Source organism: Panicum virgatum, chromosome 3N (assembly GCF_016808335.1).
Source record: "Panicum virgatum strain AP13 chromosome 3N, P.virgatum_v5, whole genome shotgun sequence".
Taxonomy (NCBI): Eukaryota; Viridiplantae; Streptophyta; class Magnoliopsida; order Poales; family Poaceae; genus Panicum; species Panicum virgatum.
The window spans coordinates 5,961,864-5,980,959 of record NC_053147.1 but is presented as its reverse complement, the minus strand read 5'-3'; the positions used below and the strand labels follow the sequence as shown (position 1 = coordinate 5,980,959).

Below are 19,096 nucleotides of genomic sequence, written 5' to 3'. Positions count from 1 at the left end.
CCGCGGAAGGAATTCCCGGCGTTCCCGTTCGCCGATCCAGTCGGAATTCATGCCGTTCCTCTACGCTGCCCTCTCCTCCGGCCCCGGCGCCCTCGCCCTCCTCGAGAGCCCCACCGGTCAGTCGCTTACCGCACATCCTCCCTCCGCCGTCCTCCGAACCCTAAGAGACTGTCGGCCTCTCTTTCTGGTGACCCCGCAGGCACTGGCAAGACGCTCAGCATCATCTGCAGCGCGCTCCAGTGGCTCCTCGACCGCCGCGACGCCGCCGCTACGGCGCCGGCGCACCCCAGCGGCGGTGCTGGCGCCGGGGAGGACGACGACGAGCCCGACTGGATGCGGGATTTCACGCCGCTGCCGCCGGAGAAGGAGGTCACGAAGAAGAAGAAGAAGAAGAAGAAGAAGACCAAGCCTCCGGCGATGAGGAAAACGGCGGGGTCGGGGAAACCCGACGGGTTTGGGGAGCAAGGCGCCGGCGACGACGACGGGGAGTTCCTGCTGGAGGAGTTTGAGAGCGACGGCGAAGACGGCGTGATGCGCGGGGTGGGGAAGCGTGCACATTGCGGTAGCAGCAGCAGCAGCGAGGGCGAGTCGGATGAGGAAGAGGAGGAGGAGGTGACGCCCAAGGTTTACTTCACGAGCCGCACGCACTCGCAGCTCTCGCAGTTCGTGGGTGAGCTCAAGAGGACGGAGTTTGCGGGGAGGATCAGGACGGTGTCCTTGGGGTCCAGGAAGAACTTGTGCATCAACAAGGGTAAGGGGATCTGTTAAAATTGCTGTTTTCCCATTTAGGAGGTGGGCCTGTGTGTGAGTGAGTTGGTGCGTGATGTGTTCACCTGCAGATGTTATAAAGCTTGGCAGTGCGAACCGGATTAATGAGAGGTGTTTGGAACTGCAGAAGAACAAGAAGAGCAGCAAAACTAAGGTCCGGTGATCTGGATTCATTCTTTGTCTGCAGTCTGCACTATTTCTTATCTGGAGCGCTTTCCTGACACCTTTACCTGAGTGGCAAAATATAATTATTGTTTAGGGACGTCCATTAATAGGTGACACTAACAGTCTTCTGCAATATTGAACTTGGTTGATTTATTCATTTGATGGCCACGAATATGTAGGTTGAGGATGATAAATGAAAGGCACGCCAAGCAAAGAACTCTTGTGGGTGCCCAATGTTAAGAAATAGAAGCCTACAGAAAGAGTTCAGGAGCGAAGCGTCAGGCCAAGGTGCATTAGACATTGAGGATTTGACGCACATAGGAAAGAAGATTGGAACATGCCCCAACTATGGTTCACGAGAAATGGTCCGCTCAGCTGACCTTGTAGTCCTTCCTTACCAGTCTTTATTACTGAAGTCTGCTAGAGAATCGCTTGGCCTTAATCTGAAGAACAGTGTTGTCATCATAGATGAGGCTCACAACTTAGCTGATTCTCTGACCAACATGTACAATTCAAAGATTACATCTTCTCAGGTTACTCTCAACTTTCATTCATATTTTCATCACAATCTGGTATAGTATCTTGCTCTGTCGTGGATATCAATATTTGCTAGCAACTGTATTTCTTTCTTTCATGATTCAAGAAACATAAGTATCAAATATATTCCACACATTTTATTTATTAGGATTTAGTTCTAGGACATAAATGGCATATAGATTCATCTTTTGTATCCTGATGCACTTTAGTATTGTTGTCAAGACACAAAAGGGGAATTTAGGAATTAGGCTAAAGGGGCCTAAACAAGGAGGGCCCTTTAGTGGTGTTACCTTGGCTTGCCTACATGGTTTTATGGCACATAATAAGATTCCAAATATAGTCTTTGTCTGGTTCATGTTCAGAATTTAATGTTGAAAGCAAAATTCAGTCAGTACATGGCTTGAGCATTCCTTCTAAATTGGCCTTTTTTGGTGTTTCCTTGGCCTAAAATTGGGATTATAGCATTGCTTCTGTAATGTGCTGCTTACAAGTATGAAAAATAGTGTTGTTCAGAAAACAAACTTCACCAATTGATTCTTACTTTCCAAACTTTGTTTCCTGATATTAATTTCCTTTTGAATTGTAGTTGAAGGCAGTTCTTTCCCACCTGGATGCATACCTTAATAGATTTCACGATGTTTTGGGAGCTGGGAATCGAAGATACATCCAGACCTTGACAGTTTTAACAAGGTCTTTCCTACGAGTTTTGATCAACAATCAAGATGGTGCCAGCACTATGTCTTCTATGACCATAAACCAATTCTTGTTTTCCCTTGACATCGATAACATAAATATAGTGAAACTCTGTCAGTATGTAAAAGAAAGCAATATAATTCACAAGGTGAAGAATTCTACCACAATGTACCCATTCAATTGCCCAATGCCCTTGTCATCTGATTGTTGTTTTCTCAGGTTAGTGGATATGCCAATAAGACAACTAGCATCCAAGATGGTGTAAATCAGTTTGATCTCCAGCAGGAACATGATGAAGGAAGCAGTATAGCATGTTTTCAGGCATTGGTTGACTTTCTACGCTCCCTTATGAGCAGCAATGATGATGGAAGAATCATTGTTGCAAAGCAAAAGCTCAGTGGACAACCTGAAGAAGCATATCTCAAATTTGTGATGCTTTGTGCGGAAAAAATATTTTCAGAGGTAGTATACCTTGACATTTTTGTGTTGCTGAAAGGATATGCTGTAGCTACTTATGAGTTTTTGTTTCTTTCCTGTTGCAGGTCACTCGGGATGCTTATGCTGTTATCCTGGCTGGTGGAACCCTCCAGCCTATTGAAGAAACTAGGCTACGCTTGTGTCCAAGCTTAGCACCAGCTGATATAAAATTCTTTACGTGCAACCATATTGTTCCTCCTGAGAGTATTCTTCCCATAGCTGTTACACGTGGACCCTCAGGCATGACATTTGATTTCAGCTACAGTTCAAGGAGCTCTCCTTCCATGGTTTGCACTTTCTATCTCATTTATAACATCCCCTACCTAGGGGTGGTAAAGGGCCCAACATTTTGAACTAAAAAATCTAAGGATCGGGCCCTAAAAGGGCCGGGCTCTAAACATGTATTTTTGAACTAAAAATTTTAAGGGCTTTATTGGGCTGTGAAGAGGCCATTAGGGCCATGGCCCATTACCACCCCTACCCCTACCCCATTAGCTTCTGCCACTCTAGCATACATTGTGAAATATGAATTATATATATTTATTTTGCAGGGCATCTTCTTTCCAGTAAGCATCAATTTTAAAATGTTTAATTGACAGTAGTAAACATGTACCCTCCCTTAATCAACTTGTCTATTGTTAGCAATCAAGGATAATATAAACTCTGCTGCAAAATGTATTTACAAGTTGCTTCTGTATACCTGTGTTTCTTTTTTGTTTCATTATCTTGTAATGTTAATCTTTGTTGAACACACTTGTGAAAGTCCTTGTTTATCCCGTAATTTCTTTGTTTTTTTTGGTAAATATAATTACTATTTGAGTGTATGATTTCATATTTTCATTCAACTACCCTTCTCTATTACAGCAACATTCCTTTTTTCCCCTGAAATTCTTAAGCACAGTACTGCAGTTAATCTGCAGCTTCTTTTGTTGCTTTGTCCCTGATCCTGGTGCAATATGTTCTACTTGAATGCACTGTATCCTTTGTGCTCATTCTTATTTGCTTGTGTTCACAGATTGAAGAGCTTGGACGTTTCATCTGCAATATTGTAACAATTGTGCCTGAAGGAGTTGTTATGTTTTTTTCTTCTTATGATTATGAAAGGCGTGTATATGATGCATGGACTACTGCAGGAACAATTTCCAAGATTTGTAAAAAGAAACATGTTTTCAGAGAACCAAGGAACAGTGCTGACGTTGAGGCTGTCCTCAACAAATACAAGGCGACAATTCAATCATGTAGTAAAAATTCCCAAGACACAGGCGTCAATGGGGCACTTTTATTAGCCGTCGTCGGTGGTAAGATTTCTGAAGGCATAAACTTCAGCGATGGGATGGGTCGTTGTGTAATAATGGTTGGCTTGCCTTATCCAAGTCCATCTGATGTTGAGCTGATAGAGACGATAAAGCATATCGAAAGTATTTCTAGCTCATTTTTGGTTGGAGATGATAAGGCCTCAGGTAGAAAATATGATGATGAATGTGAACTTCAGCCTGGTTACAATATATTACGGAAGTGCACTAAAGGTGGAAGAGAGTATTATGAGAACCTGTGCATGAAAGCTGTGAATCAATCTATTGGTAAGCTGCTTCACTTAAGCATTTGTGATGATTATTCACTGTTGGCATACTTTCTTATATGATAAGAAGAAACAATTGCAGGCAGAGCAATCAGGCACATAAACGATTATGCTGCAATGCTATTGGTTGACTCTCGTTATGCACAGACTTCATCCAGCAAGAGTTATTCCAGCCCAACTGATAAGCTTCCTCAATGGATAAAAGCACGACTCTTGTGCAAAAAACTATGGTGAAGTCCATAGACTGTTGCATCAGTTCTTCAAACTTAATAAACAAAAACATTGCCACAGTTGATGCAATGCAAGCAAACACATTCAGGTTTGTGTATTCAGTATTCCTCTTCATATGGTTTTAAATTGTATCATTGTGTTTGTGTATCCTTATATATGCTGCCTGCTTATGAGGAAGGCTTAAGCCTGAACCTGTGATCCTGTATTATCGCTACACAATAATGTTATTCTGAATAAAATAAACGATTATTCTATAGATAATTTATGTACAGAATTATTGTGACAATTATGCTTGCTCTGAAGGAATTATGGTTAGATCCACATTTCTTTTGTTCAAAACAAATATAATTATTCAGTCAGCTTATTGTCTGTTTAAGCACTTATCATTTTCCAATTATCTGGCATGATAGTGTAAATCTAATAATACTCATTTTACTGATGCAGGACAAATGGAATTCATGTGTTACTCTACTAATATGATGGCATATGTTTGAAGTGGGACAGAATACTCAATACTATTTTGATCCTTGCAAATCGTGATTACATGGATAAATTCTTGAAATCTACAATCTAGGCAAGTGATCGCTATGTTTGCCATTTTATTAATTCTGCTATCTTTCTGTTTGATTTTTTTTCCAAATAGAAAGAGGAATAGAGTGAAACAAAAAACAGGTTGCAATTGTCAGCTATCTAATTTATTGAAGAGCAAGTCCACAAAACTTCCAATTTATTGTTCTTTCTGAAGGATTCAACTATGAATTATCTCATTATTGCATTATTGCCGTACTCGGACATCCTTATCTTGCACAACGAACCATTATAACTTCTGCATTTCATATTTGGAGTATTTTAGAAAACTGTCCAGTATATTTTAATAGAACTGCAGTTTCTCCTCTACATTAGCTGAAATCTATTTGAAGCTACCCTTAAAATCTTTTGCTGAAACTTGGTCCGAAAACGTGAAACCTTCCTGAAACAGTTTTGGACTTGAACGTAACCTGAAACCTGACTGAGACTCGCTTGAAACTTCAATGTCAAACTCCGCATGAAACATGGAGCACGTTGAGTCATTCTATCCCACTGGAAGTACTTAAGAAGGGATCTTGTTGGCTAATTCTACTTTATTATTCACTTCAAAAAAAAATACTACTTTATTATATGCATTAGATTGGTAAGCTAAAAGTCTTATAAAGAACATTCATAAAACCGATTAATCTTTTATGGTGGGCTATCATCTAACCAGAAGAAACTGAGCAACTGGAAGTCTGGAACATGTGGCACAGTGAAGACTGGGAAGGGGCCAGCCAGAGCCAGAGAGTTTATTGAACTAATATTATTGTATTCCATTGGCCATACATGATGATGTGCGACACTTTATTACTTGTTCTATGATTCTTCAGCAGCAGGCACCACCACCAGTGATGGCACACGGAGTGGTGCAGTAACTTGGCAGTGAAACTCCGCACATGGCCGGCAGGTTCTTGGCACCCAGAGCAGCCCTCTGAAGTTCATAATACTCCGAGCCCTGCAGCAGCATCTGCTGTAGCACGGCCTCAACCAGGCTGCATACCTCCTGGCACCGATGTGGGGGCTCCACCTGCCTGATCCGCTGGCAGCACTCCTGCCGCATCGCCAGACATCTGCTCGGGTACCACATCGGCGGCCGGAGGAAGGGCCATCCCGTTGCCATGGGACACTTCTGCCTGAGGAGCTCGCCACACGGGTGCAGGCTTCCGTAGTAGCCTGGCTGCTCCTGTGGCTCCAAGCCCTGCGCAGAGGTGCTGCTCGCGGCCAGAGCGAGGAGAGTGAGCACGAGGAAGATCTTCATGCCGGCTGCTGCAATCTTTGTGCTATTGATTGGTGTCGATGAACTGCGAAGAAATTGATGGTTGGTGGTGATAGGGAAGTGCGTGTAAGAGGGTTATTTATAACTGAAGGCACGCCGAATGCATTCTGGGCTTGCTTTTGCATTTGCTTTGCTACGTTGCTAACTCAGTGCGTGGGGAGTCATCATGTTTGGATGCTTCTGAAACTGAACATTTGGAATGCTGCATTAGCTGGGAATAGAGTTGCACTTAAATGCTCAAAAAAGTTACTTTACAACGGCATCACTGTACTTAACTTGTTAAGATGCTTCTGAATAAGATAGCTTGCTATGGCTTCTACGGTTCCCTTTACGCATGAGAACTAAATTTGTAATGTTCCATAAGCTGTTGAGATAGGTAGCAGTAGCATAGGTATAGCTTGACGGGACTCGCGAAAACTTGTCCCTCTACATTTTGAGCGTTGCATTCTATGTTACCGAGCAAAGATTTCAACAAATCTCATGAAACCCCGAAATTTAATATTCAGCATGCCAAAAATTTCCAAACAAGTATCCAAACCTATAGAAAATCTCAAACAAAGCCAGCTGTCAACCAATCAAAATCCAAAGAGATACTTTCTAAATTCAAGAATAATTCATTAGTTGAATTATCTCCCTAAAGAACAGAAAATAATTCAAGAAAATGATTCATTAGCAAAGGGGCTTAGTTCTCGTGCTTGTTTTGTTATTTTTCTTTAGGGGTAAGGTTGGTTTTCCGGGACTCCACGGACAATCCGTAGTTAAGACTTGGGAAGTTAACCTTTTCCAAAAAGAAAAAAGAACTGTTGAAAATAGGGCACATGCTTCTTTATATATTTTTCAATATGGCATGGCCACTAGTGGGAGTTCAAGACGGGGGCTTGATTGGTTCTCTTTCAAACAGTTGGCATGCTAAAATATAGGCAAGCTTATAAATTTTGTCACTCATTTAGTTGAAGGCCAAAAAAGCAGTCCACCTAACAAGTGCTATTCTAAACTTGACAAGATTTTGGTAAAGAAAAAATTGACATGCCACATTATATGTTATTGGTATCATGGCATATGATATAGATAAGGGTATGTCATTTAGGTCCACAAACTTCAAAATTGCATTTTTAGATCCATCAACTTGTAATTTGTATCACTTAGGTCCATAAACTTCGAAAGTGCATTTTTTGGTCCATAAACTTTAATTTGTATCACTTATATCCATAAACTCCGAAAGTGCATTTTTAGGTCCATGAGCAGTCATGTGGTCACCAAGGCGCCCACAAAGGTTGCCCCAAATATTGGTTATCCATGAATATCTTTCAACCCCTCACTGAGAACCACTCTAGGTTAGTCCAAGTCTAACATCGTCGTGTGATTTTTCACCATAACACCTAACACCACCATATCCAGCCACCGGCACTACAGAGGACATTATATCCCCTACCACAATCCACATGTTGTTGAGTCACTTCAGAACTCTCAGAACTCACCAATGGCAATCAATAAGCCCCAACCCTTTGAATCCTAATACATGTCAATAACTAGTACATGAAAGTAGGTGGAGGGGTATGGACCTAGGTGATACAAATTATAAGTTTATGAATTTAGAAATGCAATTTCGAAGTTGATGGATCTATGTGACACCCTCTTACAAATTGATGGACCTCTGTTGCATTGTACTCTTGTCAGAATCATATTGTAGCAACATATATATAGATAATAATGGTGATAACTAAATAACAGAAAGAAAATCAAATCCATACTTCATACTCCTACATGAGATTATGTCTTCACATACATAGCCGAGGAAAATGAAGCTTCCGTGGTGCAGGCGACGACGACGAAGATTCCAACGAAAAAATAGACGAATTCTGCAAACAAAACATCGGCACAAGAGAGAGCCACGAAGTATTATTCTGATAAGCAAGGTCTGACTGTCATGTCTTATCACGATATCATCATCATATATACGAACCAGCAGCAGGTATGAAACCAAATTAAAGCTCCAGTTTTCCCATAAACCACGAAAGTGTTGCAATGATCAGTTCAATAATCAAAGTATTATTACAGATCGGTAGAAAATCCAAATTAAATAAATAAGCACCAAATAAATACGATGTGTGCAATCTTTATTTTATCCAGCGTCTCTCACTGCACCATTGTTGAGCCCTCGACTAGTAGTAGCTAGCTAGTTGGTGACGGAAGGACTAGCGACGACGTTGGAAGGAACGGCGGCGGCAGCGCTTGAGGAACCGGCGGCATCGGTGTTCGAAGTACCAGCAGCAACATCTGAAGGGCCGCCGGCATCCTCGTTCGGAGCACCAGCACCAGCATCTGAAGCACCGGCGCCACCATTGGAAGGCCCCGCACTGTTTGTAGGACCTGCTGCTGCACGGTTGGAAGGGCCAGCGCCGTCGTCGTTACGCCTTTCATTCTCCTGCATTGCTCTCTTGATCATGTCATAGAGCTCTTCCTTCTCGTGCTTGTAGGACTCCATCTTCTGCTTGATTTTGAACAGTCCCCCCGTGCCGACTCTGGTCGCGCTTAGCTCCAGCTTCTTGATCTTTCTGGTGAGGCTGCTGACCTGGAGCAGCATGCAACAACAATCAGAGTTCAGAGATCGATGGACATGAATCAACTACTATACGCGTACGGATCAGATTAAGATTGGAAGTACATACTCTGCGCTTGTACAGGCGATAGGTACGGTCTTTCTCGCAAAGACGTTTGAACGGTGCTGACGAGAAGTTGGGTGCATTGGCGCAATGGTCGTCGTTCAGGTTCAGGTAGTCCGGGGTATCCGTAACGGCCATCTTGGCGAGCTTCTTGCCTTCCTTCTTCTTGAGTTGATGCTGGCGTAGCTGCTCCTGCATGCTGGGGTACATTAACACGCTGACACCCGACGCTGGATCGTATGGCTCAACATGAGAGGACTCGAGTATCTCTGCCTGGAATCCTTCCCAGTTAAAAGGAGGAAAGTTCTCCCCAGCATCGGCGTTACGTTCCGGCGCCTGTGAGGTTGGGGGCTGATCGGCAGCAGCTTCGGATGCGGCGTCAGCGTGTTCTTGCGCCTGCTGATGCGTGGCTGCAGCAGGCTGAGCGGCTTCAGGGGCTGCAGCTTCAGGGATAGATGGCTGAGCGGCTTCAGGAGATATTGCCTGCTGATCAGCTACGCATGCAATAACAATGCCATTACGGGGTCAGATTTTCTTTTAGTTACAGTCCATGCATGAGTGTATGATCTCACCAGTTGCCGACAGTGAATTGTTGGGCATGTCAACCTCGACATCCATGTGCGCATGGTTGTCGTCGGTGGAGGATGCCGCGCCGTCGTCGCTAGGGCCGCCGCATGTGTCCTGCAAAACCTGCACCCCGTGCCTCTTCATCTTCTCCACGCTCATTGCGATGAAATTCATCACCCACTCATGCCTGCGGCCGCGGAGGCTGAAACAGCAAAGAAACATTATTCAGCATTTATTTTTTCAAAATACTACTAGTATTGTGGCGATCGATCGATATTCTTTTTGTTGTTGTTGTTGTCGTCGTCGTTGTTGAGCCACTTACTCATGATGCAGAAGAACGTTGGTATGGAAATTGCCATCTGCCCCAATGAGCATACGATCGACGATCCCATGCTGGAATGTCTCCGGGTGCGCACTGTGCACCATGAAATGCACCTTGCTCGGCCCTGCGCACCACCAGACATATATATATGTATATTGTGTGTGTGTGTACATATATATGTAAATATTCAAATAAAGAACAACGTGTGCTCCCTTAGCTTATGCTTTACCATTAAGCGTCACGACCTCCCGGACCGTGCGGCACCTGGAGCAGTCCAGTTGGCCGCGGACGATAGGCCGGAAGGCGACGTCCTCCTCGCCGGGGCACAGCGCGGCGGCCTCGGCACCAGCCGCAGCAGCGCTGCCGGATCCTCCCGCCTCAAGGTCGTCGAGCATGGCGGCGAGCTCCTGCAACTTCTGCAGCAGAGAAGGGCTCGGAGGGGGGTACATGCTCTCGCCCGGCAACCAGGGCGCCCACGCGCCGACACCGCCGCCCTGCTGCATCGGCGGCGGCGTTGGGTCGGGGAAGGCCCCCAACGCCTGCTGCGTCTCGGCGCCCGCCAGCACGTGCGTCGCCTGCTGGACCCGGACGCCGTCCATGGCCATCGCTTGGTACTGCGGCTCCACGTCCATGGCCTGCGCTTGATGGACCTCCGAGTTGATGGCTGGCGCCGCCTGATAGTGCTCGGCGGCGGCCATGATCGGCGCCTCGTAGTGCTCGGCGTCGACACCGTTGTCGCCCTGCACCAGCGTCGGGTCCTGGAAGCCGTAACCCCGCTGCACCTCGAGGGCCAGCATGTGCATCGGCTGGACGTCCATGGCCATCCCCTGGTACTGCTCTACGTCCATGCCCGCCGCCGCCTGATGGTCCATGACCGGCGTCTGGTGGTGCTCGGCGCCGATGATCGGCGCCTCATCATAGTGCTCGGCGTCGTCGTCGATTGTCGGCGCCTCATATTGCTCGGGGTAGATGGTAGTCGTCGGCGCCTGGAGGCCGAAATCCGCCGCCGCGTTCTGCGTCTGAGGCGCCAGAAGGTGGCCCTGGGATTCAGTTGCCGGCAACTGGAGGCGGCCAAAGTCCGGCGCCAGATGGTCCTGGACTTGTTCGCCCGGCGCCGGGAGCGCCGGCGCCGCCGCCGGGTTGTTGCCCTGGACTTGTTCAGTGGCCGGCGCATTCTGGAAGAGCCCCGCTGGAGTTCCCTCCGGTTCAGACAAGGGGAACAGTAGTTGCGGCTCCGGGCTAAGGCAATGCAGGAAGCGGCCGACGTCGCCGTCAGCGTCGTACGGCTCGTCGTCGGACATGGCTGCGGCGGCGGCGCATGGAGGGACCGAGAGGGTACTGCTACGTGTGGGGCAGGCAGGAACGTGTCGGAACGGGTACTTGTACGCCGCCAGGAGGCGAGCGCGGCGGTTGGTGGCGTTTGGCCGCGCGCGCGCGCCACGGGACGGGACGCGACGGTTGGCGCCGCACCGGCGGTTCGCGCCATCGACGGATTTGGGAGGTGGGCCGCGGAGGCCCAGCAGCAGGCGCGTCGGCCCACTAAATAGGCCCAGCATGTAACTGCTGCACCCTAAATAAAAATAAAAACTGCTGCACAGGGACGCGAATTCTCCCACTAGTCCTCCTTATACCTTTTGTTCCATAAGAAACAGCCTGTTCGGATGGGCTAAAAGCCGTGGCTGGGCTGATTCTGTCTGGGCTGATAAGCCCAGCCGTTCGGCTGGGACGGAGCAGCCGAACAGCTTATAGCGCGTCCGCCCGACTTCCCCGTCCGCCCGAAGGCTCTCGCCCTTCAGCCCGTCACAGCCCCCCTCCTCCCCCGCGTCCCGACCACCCAAGGCTAGGGTTGGGTGCCGCGCCGCCGCCCGTCCTGCCTCGCGCCGCCGCCGGCCGTCCTGTCCCGCGCCGCCGTCCATGCAGCCCGATGCCGCCGGCTTCCCTCCCGCCCCACACCGCCGTCGTCTGGGCCTCCCCGCGCCGCCGTCGTCTCCAGCGACGAGCTCCGCCGTGCCGCCGCTGTCTCCATCGACGAGCTCCGCCGCTGTCTCCATCGGCGAGGTCCGCCGCTGTCTCCATTGACGAGCTCCGCCGCGTCGCCGCGGACTCCCGCCAGAGGTCTCGTCTCGGGGCATTCCATTTCTTGTTGCGTTCCACCACGGAGAAGCTCCTTCCGTTTCTTGAAATGTTTAGCTACTCGGCAAATCTTTTTATTTGTGGACCTATTTTTCTTGGATCGAGCTATCTTAGACTCCGATCTAAAGAATCCTTGTTTCTTGAGATACCAAAATGCGATGCCACTGTTCTGTTTATCTTTCTTGCATTTTGAGTTTTGTTGGATTCAATGATAACGAACTAGCAAGCGATTGGAAATACTGGATTGTAAGTGCACTCTCATGCAAGTGAAACAAGCTTATGGCTTGGATATGATGATAAAGTAATGAAAATGCAAATTATCATGAACCGGATGATCTTTGCTGTTACTGCTTTTTAGTATGGGGTAAAAGAGGCAAATTTTTTTGGGTCTCAGGTCTTTTGACTCTTGAGCTTCAATTGCTGTTTGATGCAGATATGCTAATTTGCGGAGAAGGCTATTAATAGATCCCCATCTTTCCAAGGATGAAGAAGGTGCCCCTGATGCTTGACCTAGTCGCTAAGCAGAAAGAACTTTGCCATTGGGGAGAGAAAGGCCCTACCTCCATCGGTTGGACTAATATCCACTAAACTGGGATACAGCAAGAAACAGATCCAAAATAAGTTCAATGAACTCAAAAGATTGTACTTCAACTGGCGCGACGGGTGCAAACACACTGGGCTAGGCCGTGACCCGGAGACCGGTGAGGTGGCAGTTGACCCCGTTTGGTATGCGTCTATCCATGGGGTACTAGCTTGGACCTTATCCTTCAATTCTTGATAATATGAGCCTGTTTCCATTAACTGCTTACTAACATGTCGAACCATGCCGCACGTGCAGGAAAGTTCTGAACCAGCTGGTGAGAAGTACAAACGTCCGCCATTCTGTTGCGTGGCCGTTGTGTGTATCTGTTTTCGTTAATTCTAGTGTTGCGTACTTCGAGTCATGGTTGCTGTACTACAGACCGTTTTATGAACTTTGGTTGATGCTCAATGTTTGTGTTGTGTTATAAACTTTGGTTCATAATCAATGTTTGTGTGGTCAACATACTATGTGAGCTGCACTACCTGGTGCCTACATCATATTTTATGCGATTGTTAGAATCTAAATATTATTATGTATTCTATACTGATAATGAGGTAGTTTATGCATTCTACTTGCTCTATATTATTATGTCTCTTTGACTAGCTTAGCCTAAGACCAATATTTTTTTACAATCTTTATCTAAACTACTTTGGCAGGTAAAGAACTTACGTCCAGGAATATCAACAGCAGACAGTGCGATCAACTTTGCGTGTTCAAGGTAATTCCTGGCTTTCAGCCTTTCACTCATGCAGAGACACTTATCTATCCCTAACAGTTAGTGATAAAAAGGCCCACAAACACAATCTTCAGAAAAAAAACTGCTTTCTGCTTGCAGCATCTCTTTGAATGAATCAGTAAATCAATAATTCAGGCTTTGGATAACCATATGATCAGGTTCAGAATGTAATGATATATGATATACTAAATCTTCTAGCATAAAACAGGTTTTCTCTCTCTCAGGATGATTCTGGTCATCCACTAGGAATACTTGAGCTATGTTTGGTTTATGAAGCAGGAAGTATAAATTCTTCCTTCACAATGTTGATAATATAAAACTGTTTTGTTGCCATTTTGAGTTGCAGATGGACAGCAGCGAGGAATCGTCGACCAGTGGGTCTTGTACCGACAGCCACGACTTTAAGAACTTGGCTGCAGCAGCTGAGGTGCTGAGAAGGATTAAAGCAATCCTCAGGATGCATCAACCTTTGGTAAATCCTCCTTGTCCCATAACCAAGCTGACTGGAGCTCAATGGATGAAATTGAGTCTTGATGACCCTACTAAATGCATAGATAATTTACGTATGTCTCGTGATACTTTCCTGAACTTGCATGACCGCTTACTTCCATATGGGCTGAAAAGTACAAAAGATTGCGGTTCCATGGAAGCTTTAGGTTTATATATCTGGACTTGTGCACACTGGGCTTCCATATGTTGATTGGGGATTTTTTTTAATTCTTAATGTTGATCAGTTAAATGTTAATGTTGAATGGTCGAACTAGTAGTTTGTTGGTCCGAATGTTATGTGTAATTAACTGTTATTTGAATGTCATTGTCAGGTCTTTTCCTTGTAATGAAAATAAGTGCTACTTAAGAGATGAGGATAATTGTTGCGGTTCATGGACATGGGTGCATTTCCGTTGCAGCAGTGTCACCATTTTATTCTTTTCATATGCTGCATTGGTGGAAAAATTTGAATTTGAATGGGAGTGTGAAAGAGGAGTTTTGAATTTCAATATTCGCTTGGGCAGCAGCGGCGCGGGAACGGAGGCCGACGCATGGGGTACTTCTGCCAGCATCTTTGCCATCTAGCGGATCCATCCAGCCGCTACAGTAGAAACCAGCAGGTACTGTGCCGTCTGGAACAAGCCCAGCCCAGCCAGCCATTTTTAGGCCATCCGAACAGGCTGCATTATTTGTTTATCCACCCCAAAACTCATTTAAATGAATGTATTCAAAACTTCAAAAATTTGAGCAACACGCCGTCTCTTCTCTAATAATTGGAGCCGATCAAATCCAGGTGGGCATTTTAAGTCTGCACAAAAGTACGCCTATGATTACAAACGGGCCTAGTGTTTATTTCGAGATGGATAGGTGTACTGTAGTTGTTACGTCTGATAGTACAGAAATAACTATCATCATGGAACATGCTTTGTATATGGATTCATTAAGAAGTAAATGTTAAGTATGAGAAGTAAGAAAGGTGGAGATCAAAGGGTAGAATGTTAGTATGATCTCCGACTCGGTCAAAGAATCGAGTCCACCCAAATCTCCTGGGGCACGAGAGCCGTTAGTCGGCTGTGGGCCCCCTCTCATGCAGCGCCATATAAAGACAAGGGGAGCCGCTAGGGTAGCATGCCCGAGAGGCTGCCATGCCCTTGTGCTCCCAAAATCCTAGCTCTACTAGTCCGAGAGGCGCTGAAGCGAAGGGAACCACCCGCAGCAATCGACGACCACGACGCCCTTCTCCATGGCGCTAAAGGCGCCTATCTGTGGCAGCCCCGCCTAAATTAATCCGGCTTAAGTGCGCTAACCATCAACGAAACAGCAACCAGGTTAACATGCACTTAAAACGGAGTAATCCGGCAGTGCTGTCGGGTAAAATCCCGATTAAACCACTTGAAACAGGATCGACAAAGCAGTCCAGAGAATGCAACATTCCACAAATTTTACAGTACAGAGTATGAAACTAATTGTTATAATTACAAACCGAGTTTGAATTTATAAAAGTACAACAGAGTTCAAGTTTGACGAAAAACGAACGATAGTCTAGCGTCGAAACCAGACGTCATGATGAAGCCGGTACATGACGTCAACCGTAACCTCCGATGTACCACCTGAATAATAAAGCCACAAGCAAGGCTGAGTATACTAATACTCAGCAAGGCTTACCCGACTAAGGATATACTTAGCCCTTAATCTAGACATACAAGGCTTTTGGCTTGAGGGGTTTGTTTTGCCGAAAAGCAGTAAAGAGTAGATCCTTAATTGCAGGTTTTAGCTTTCAGGTTCTAGTTCAATTAACCATTTTAGGTGAGCATCTATCCAATAGCATACATGGTGAAAACAATTATCTTTTATCATCCAACCAGCCAAATTCATCATCATCTTCCACTTCTTACTCTATGTGGCAAACGGGTTAAGCAGTCTCATTGTCCGTGAGCGGCGGAACGATTCGAATCGATTTTGTTAACCTGGCCAGACAGACCTAAACACACGTCACGTGGTTACTCCCAGAGTCACACGTGCAACTTTTCCCTTCAATTCCCGCTTCACGGAACAGGCCCACCGCCCTCGACTACAGAGCCCGGCTCTGCACCCGTCATCCCAGATGAGACCAAAGTCGAGACAGTGGGGAGGTATGTTCCGGCCTCGGTTCAATCCAGTACTTAAGCTTACCTATTATCATATTCTCGGCATGTGTCTAGTACGTTCAAACGCTTAACCACCACTACCACACATTGCGGCGTTAGCATTTTCTGCACTAAACAGACGGGGTCTCATCCAGAAACATAGTACCCTGACCCCGCCCGTAGACCTTATATTCTGCAGTATGTAGTAGAGAACCTATCATCTCGCGAGCGGCAGGAAACCACTCGACTTTTACCGGTCCTAATTAGCAAGGCATCTACTCGCACTTAACTTCTAGTAACCAGTACCTGGGTACCTAGGATCATGCATCTAAGGTTTCAGTCAACTCCTGTAAACGTAAATGCACAGATACATAATAGGAACATAATTTGAATAGCATTTAAAATACTGGGATTGATGCACCGGGGCTTGCCTGGGATTAACACTAGGTCAGTGTTAGTTAGAGAAGAATTGTTCAACGAGCATCTTCCTTCGGTCGTGCACATCGGGATCCATCCGTCCATCTTCTAAACATATCCACCATTCACCGTCTTCTGGCTCGGCTTCAACATCACATCCTTCACGTGGTACATCTATCGTATCTAAGTGAAATGCAATAATGCATATGTATGAGACGAATATAATGCATTTATTTCTTGATATAGATGAAGGTCAACTAAAATCAAGTTGGAGGGTGCTACTACTTTCTTTTTCAGCCTGTTGGGCAGTCATTTATAGAGTATGAATTTTATCTATACTAACTCATAAAAGAGCTGGGTGTGTTGCTTTTCTTTTATATTAGTACAGAAAAATGCAGAAAAAGTGTTTTTCATCATATTAACACATGGAAAACAAGAGAAAACTATAACTAAAGCTAAAAGCATAGAATGGAGCTGATATTGTTATGAGAGATGCTTTACTGAGTCACTAGTGTGCAGTAAAATTTTCAGGTCATTTGATGTAACAAATAAATCATAAAAACTCATGAATCTATTACTACTAGTGTACAAAAACAAATCTCTAGGGTAAAGAATGCAAGTTCTGGTAATAAAATTTTACCAGTAGGTTAGATTCCTTAAGATGAGATTGTGTTAAAGTTTTCATAATTTATTGAGCTATACAGCAAGCATAGGAATTTAGATTCCTTTCCTAGGTATTTATCTAACTAAAAATCTACAGAGTAAACTACTTAGTTTGAGTGGCTAAAATTTTACAAACATGCTCATGTACTGAAAACCAAGCTCTAGTAAAAATTATGAGATTTTTCTAATGAAGGAAACTAGGGCTTTCGATTTACAAAGTTTATTCATGAATAAATCAAAAGGACTAGTTATAATTTACTAAAAATTCCCAAAATTTTTCTATAGCATCTAGAAACTAAGATAAGTCTGCTTTTAAAAAAATTTCAGCTCAAGAAAACTAGTATAGAACCCTGTGGATTTAATTCTATTTAACATAGGCATAAACCAAGATCCAATGAAACCTATAGCTAGATTTGTCAAAAAGTCCTCAAATTTTTACAGTAAGCTACTCATCTAGGTTTTAGCACACTGTACGAAAATCAACTAAATATCATGGGTAGAACTTGAGATACATACAAATGTGTATAAAACTAATATTTAATATAGAGATAAAACTATTGGTCAAATGCAAAAGTGGATGTAACAAAAGTTGTAGATATAGTTTCAAGGATTCCAAATCACTTGATTTTGAATTTTTCAGATTTTTTAATGAATTTTTATTGAATTTCAAATTTTGCAGCTTAATGTTCATGTCTATTTTACAGTTTAAACCCTGGAAGTTTTGTTTTCTTTGCAAGGAGGTCCCTGGCCGGACTTGTAGAGCAGAGGAGGGGCGGCGGCCGGATTCCCGGCGATGGGGATCGCCGGCAGCGAGGTTAGGGTGGGGGAAAAGCTAGAGGGGGCTCGTGCGCACCTTCTGGTGGTCTCAGTTGGGGCAGAGGTTGACTGTGGCAGGCTGTCCACGGCGGCGGGTATGGCGCGCCGGCAGTGCTCCGGCGGGGCGGAGGCGGCTTGGCTGGGCCGAGGAGCTTTGGGCGGCGAGAGGGATCTTGCTGCGAGGAGGATTGGGGCTGGAGAGAGGCGGAGGCGCGGGGCGCCGTGGAGGCAGGGGCGGCGGCGGGGCGGGCTTGCTCCGGCGAGCTCCGGTGGCCGGAGTGGACAGAGGAGGGGCCGGTGAGCTTCACTGCGGTGAGAGGAAGCTCTCTGCGGGGTTGATTTGGCTCGGGGAAGGCCGGAGCTAGAGGCTCCACGGTGAGGTAAGGGTGGCGGCGCCATGGCGGGTGGTGGTGCTCGCGCGAGAGGGAGAGGGAGAGGCGTGGGCGGCTCAGGCAGCACGGAGAGGCTTCGGGAGAGGAGCGAGCTGGCCTGCGAGCGAGATAAGGACGGCATGGGTGGGGACAGTGGCGTGGCGACGCGTGGCTCGGATGTCGAGAGCGGCAACGGCGAGACGACGACGTTTGACGGCGTGTCGCACGGAGGGGCGCCGGGGGTGCGTGGCACGCTTGCGCAGCGCTAGAGAGGGGGGGCGATGGCGGTTTTGGCCAGAGCTCGGCGTGTGGCCGGCCAGTGGCGGCGCTGGCGTACGGCGTCGGCACGGCGTCACCACGGCGTGAGAGGAAACAGAGGAGGGAGAGATGTAGTAATGGCAGACTCGTAATTAACTTGAAGTTCCAAAGTTCTGTTTGTAAATTCAATTTTTCTCCTTGCTCCCGAGGTCAAACGAAAAACTTTTGAATACGAAAGTTGTTCAAAACTTCAAATGATACAACTTTTGTTTCAGGCACAAATTCATTTGAGGCTTCGTTTGAAAGATAGAATTTTAAAATTTGAGTGCATTTGAAAATGTCCTATACATTTCGAAATTCAAACTTTTCTTCACTTTTTGCATAGCAACTTGAAAATATTTGAACAAAAAAATTGTTTTATTTTCAAAACCCTACAACTTTGGTTTTGGACAAAAGTTCATTTGAATAACGGTTTAAATTTTATTTTTAAAACCTGTTTGTTACAATGGAAAGCTATTTTAAACATTTAAAAAACTTTGATTTGAAGAACTCGTCATTTGATGTGTAACATTTTATTTTCTCCCCATGACATCAACTAGACTTTGGTTGACCAAGATGTTAGTGATATGTCAATTCAATTTCAGATGCAAACTTGC

At 45.6% G+C, this 19,096-nt stretch overlaps 3 protein-coding genes across 3 annotated transcripts; 2 read left to right on the top strand and 1 right to left on the bottom strand.

Moving 5' to 3' along the window:
* The first annotated feature begins 49 nt into the window (after nt 1–49).
* On the top strand, nt 50–931 carry LOC120667483 (ATP-dependent DNA helicase chl1-like). Its single transcript, XM_039947549.1, has 3 exons — nt 50–116; nt 200–751; nt 840–931. The coding sequence occupies exons 1-3, from the start codon at nt 50–52 to the stop codon at nt 929–931; spliced, it is 711 nt and encodes a 236-aa protein (XP_039803483.1).
* Nucleotides 690–6,621, top strand: LOC120663940 (ATP-dependent DNA helicase DDX11-like). The gene is made up of 9 exons (XM_039942890.1): nt 690–751; nt 840–922; nt 1,113–1,466; nt 2,057–2,311; nt 2,383–2,625; nt 2,706–2,927; nt 3,656–4,220; nt 4,302–4,538; nt 4,895–6,621. The coding sequence occupies exons 3-8, from the start codon at nt 1,167–1,169 to the stop codon at nt 4,451–4,453; spliced, it is 1,737 nt and encodes a 578-aa protein (XP_039798824.1). The 5' UTR covers nt 690–751; nt 840–922; nt 1,113–1,166; the 3' UTR covers nt 4,454–4,538; nt 4,895–6,621.
* Nucleotides 5,739–6,326, bottom strand: LOC120663941 (prolamin PPROL 17D-like). Its single transcript, XM_039942891.1, has one exon. The coding sequence runs from the start codon at nt 6,276–6,278 to the stop codon at nt 5,847–5,849; it is 432 nt and encodes a 143-aa protein (XP_039798825.1). The 5' UTR covers nt 6,279–6,326; the 3' UTR covers nt 5,739–5,846.
* Nucleotides 6,622–19,096: the final 12,475 nt, after the last annotated feature.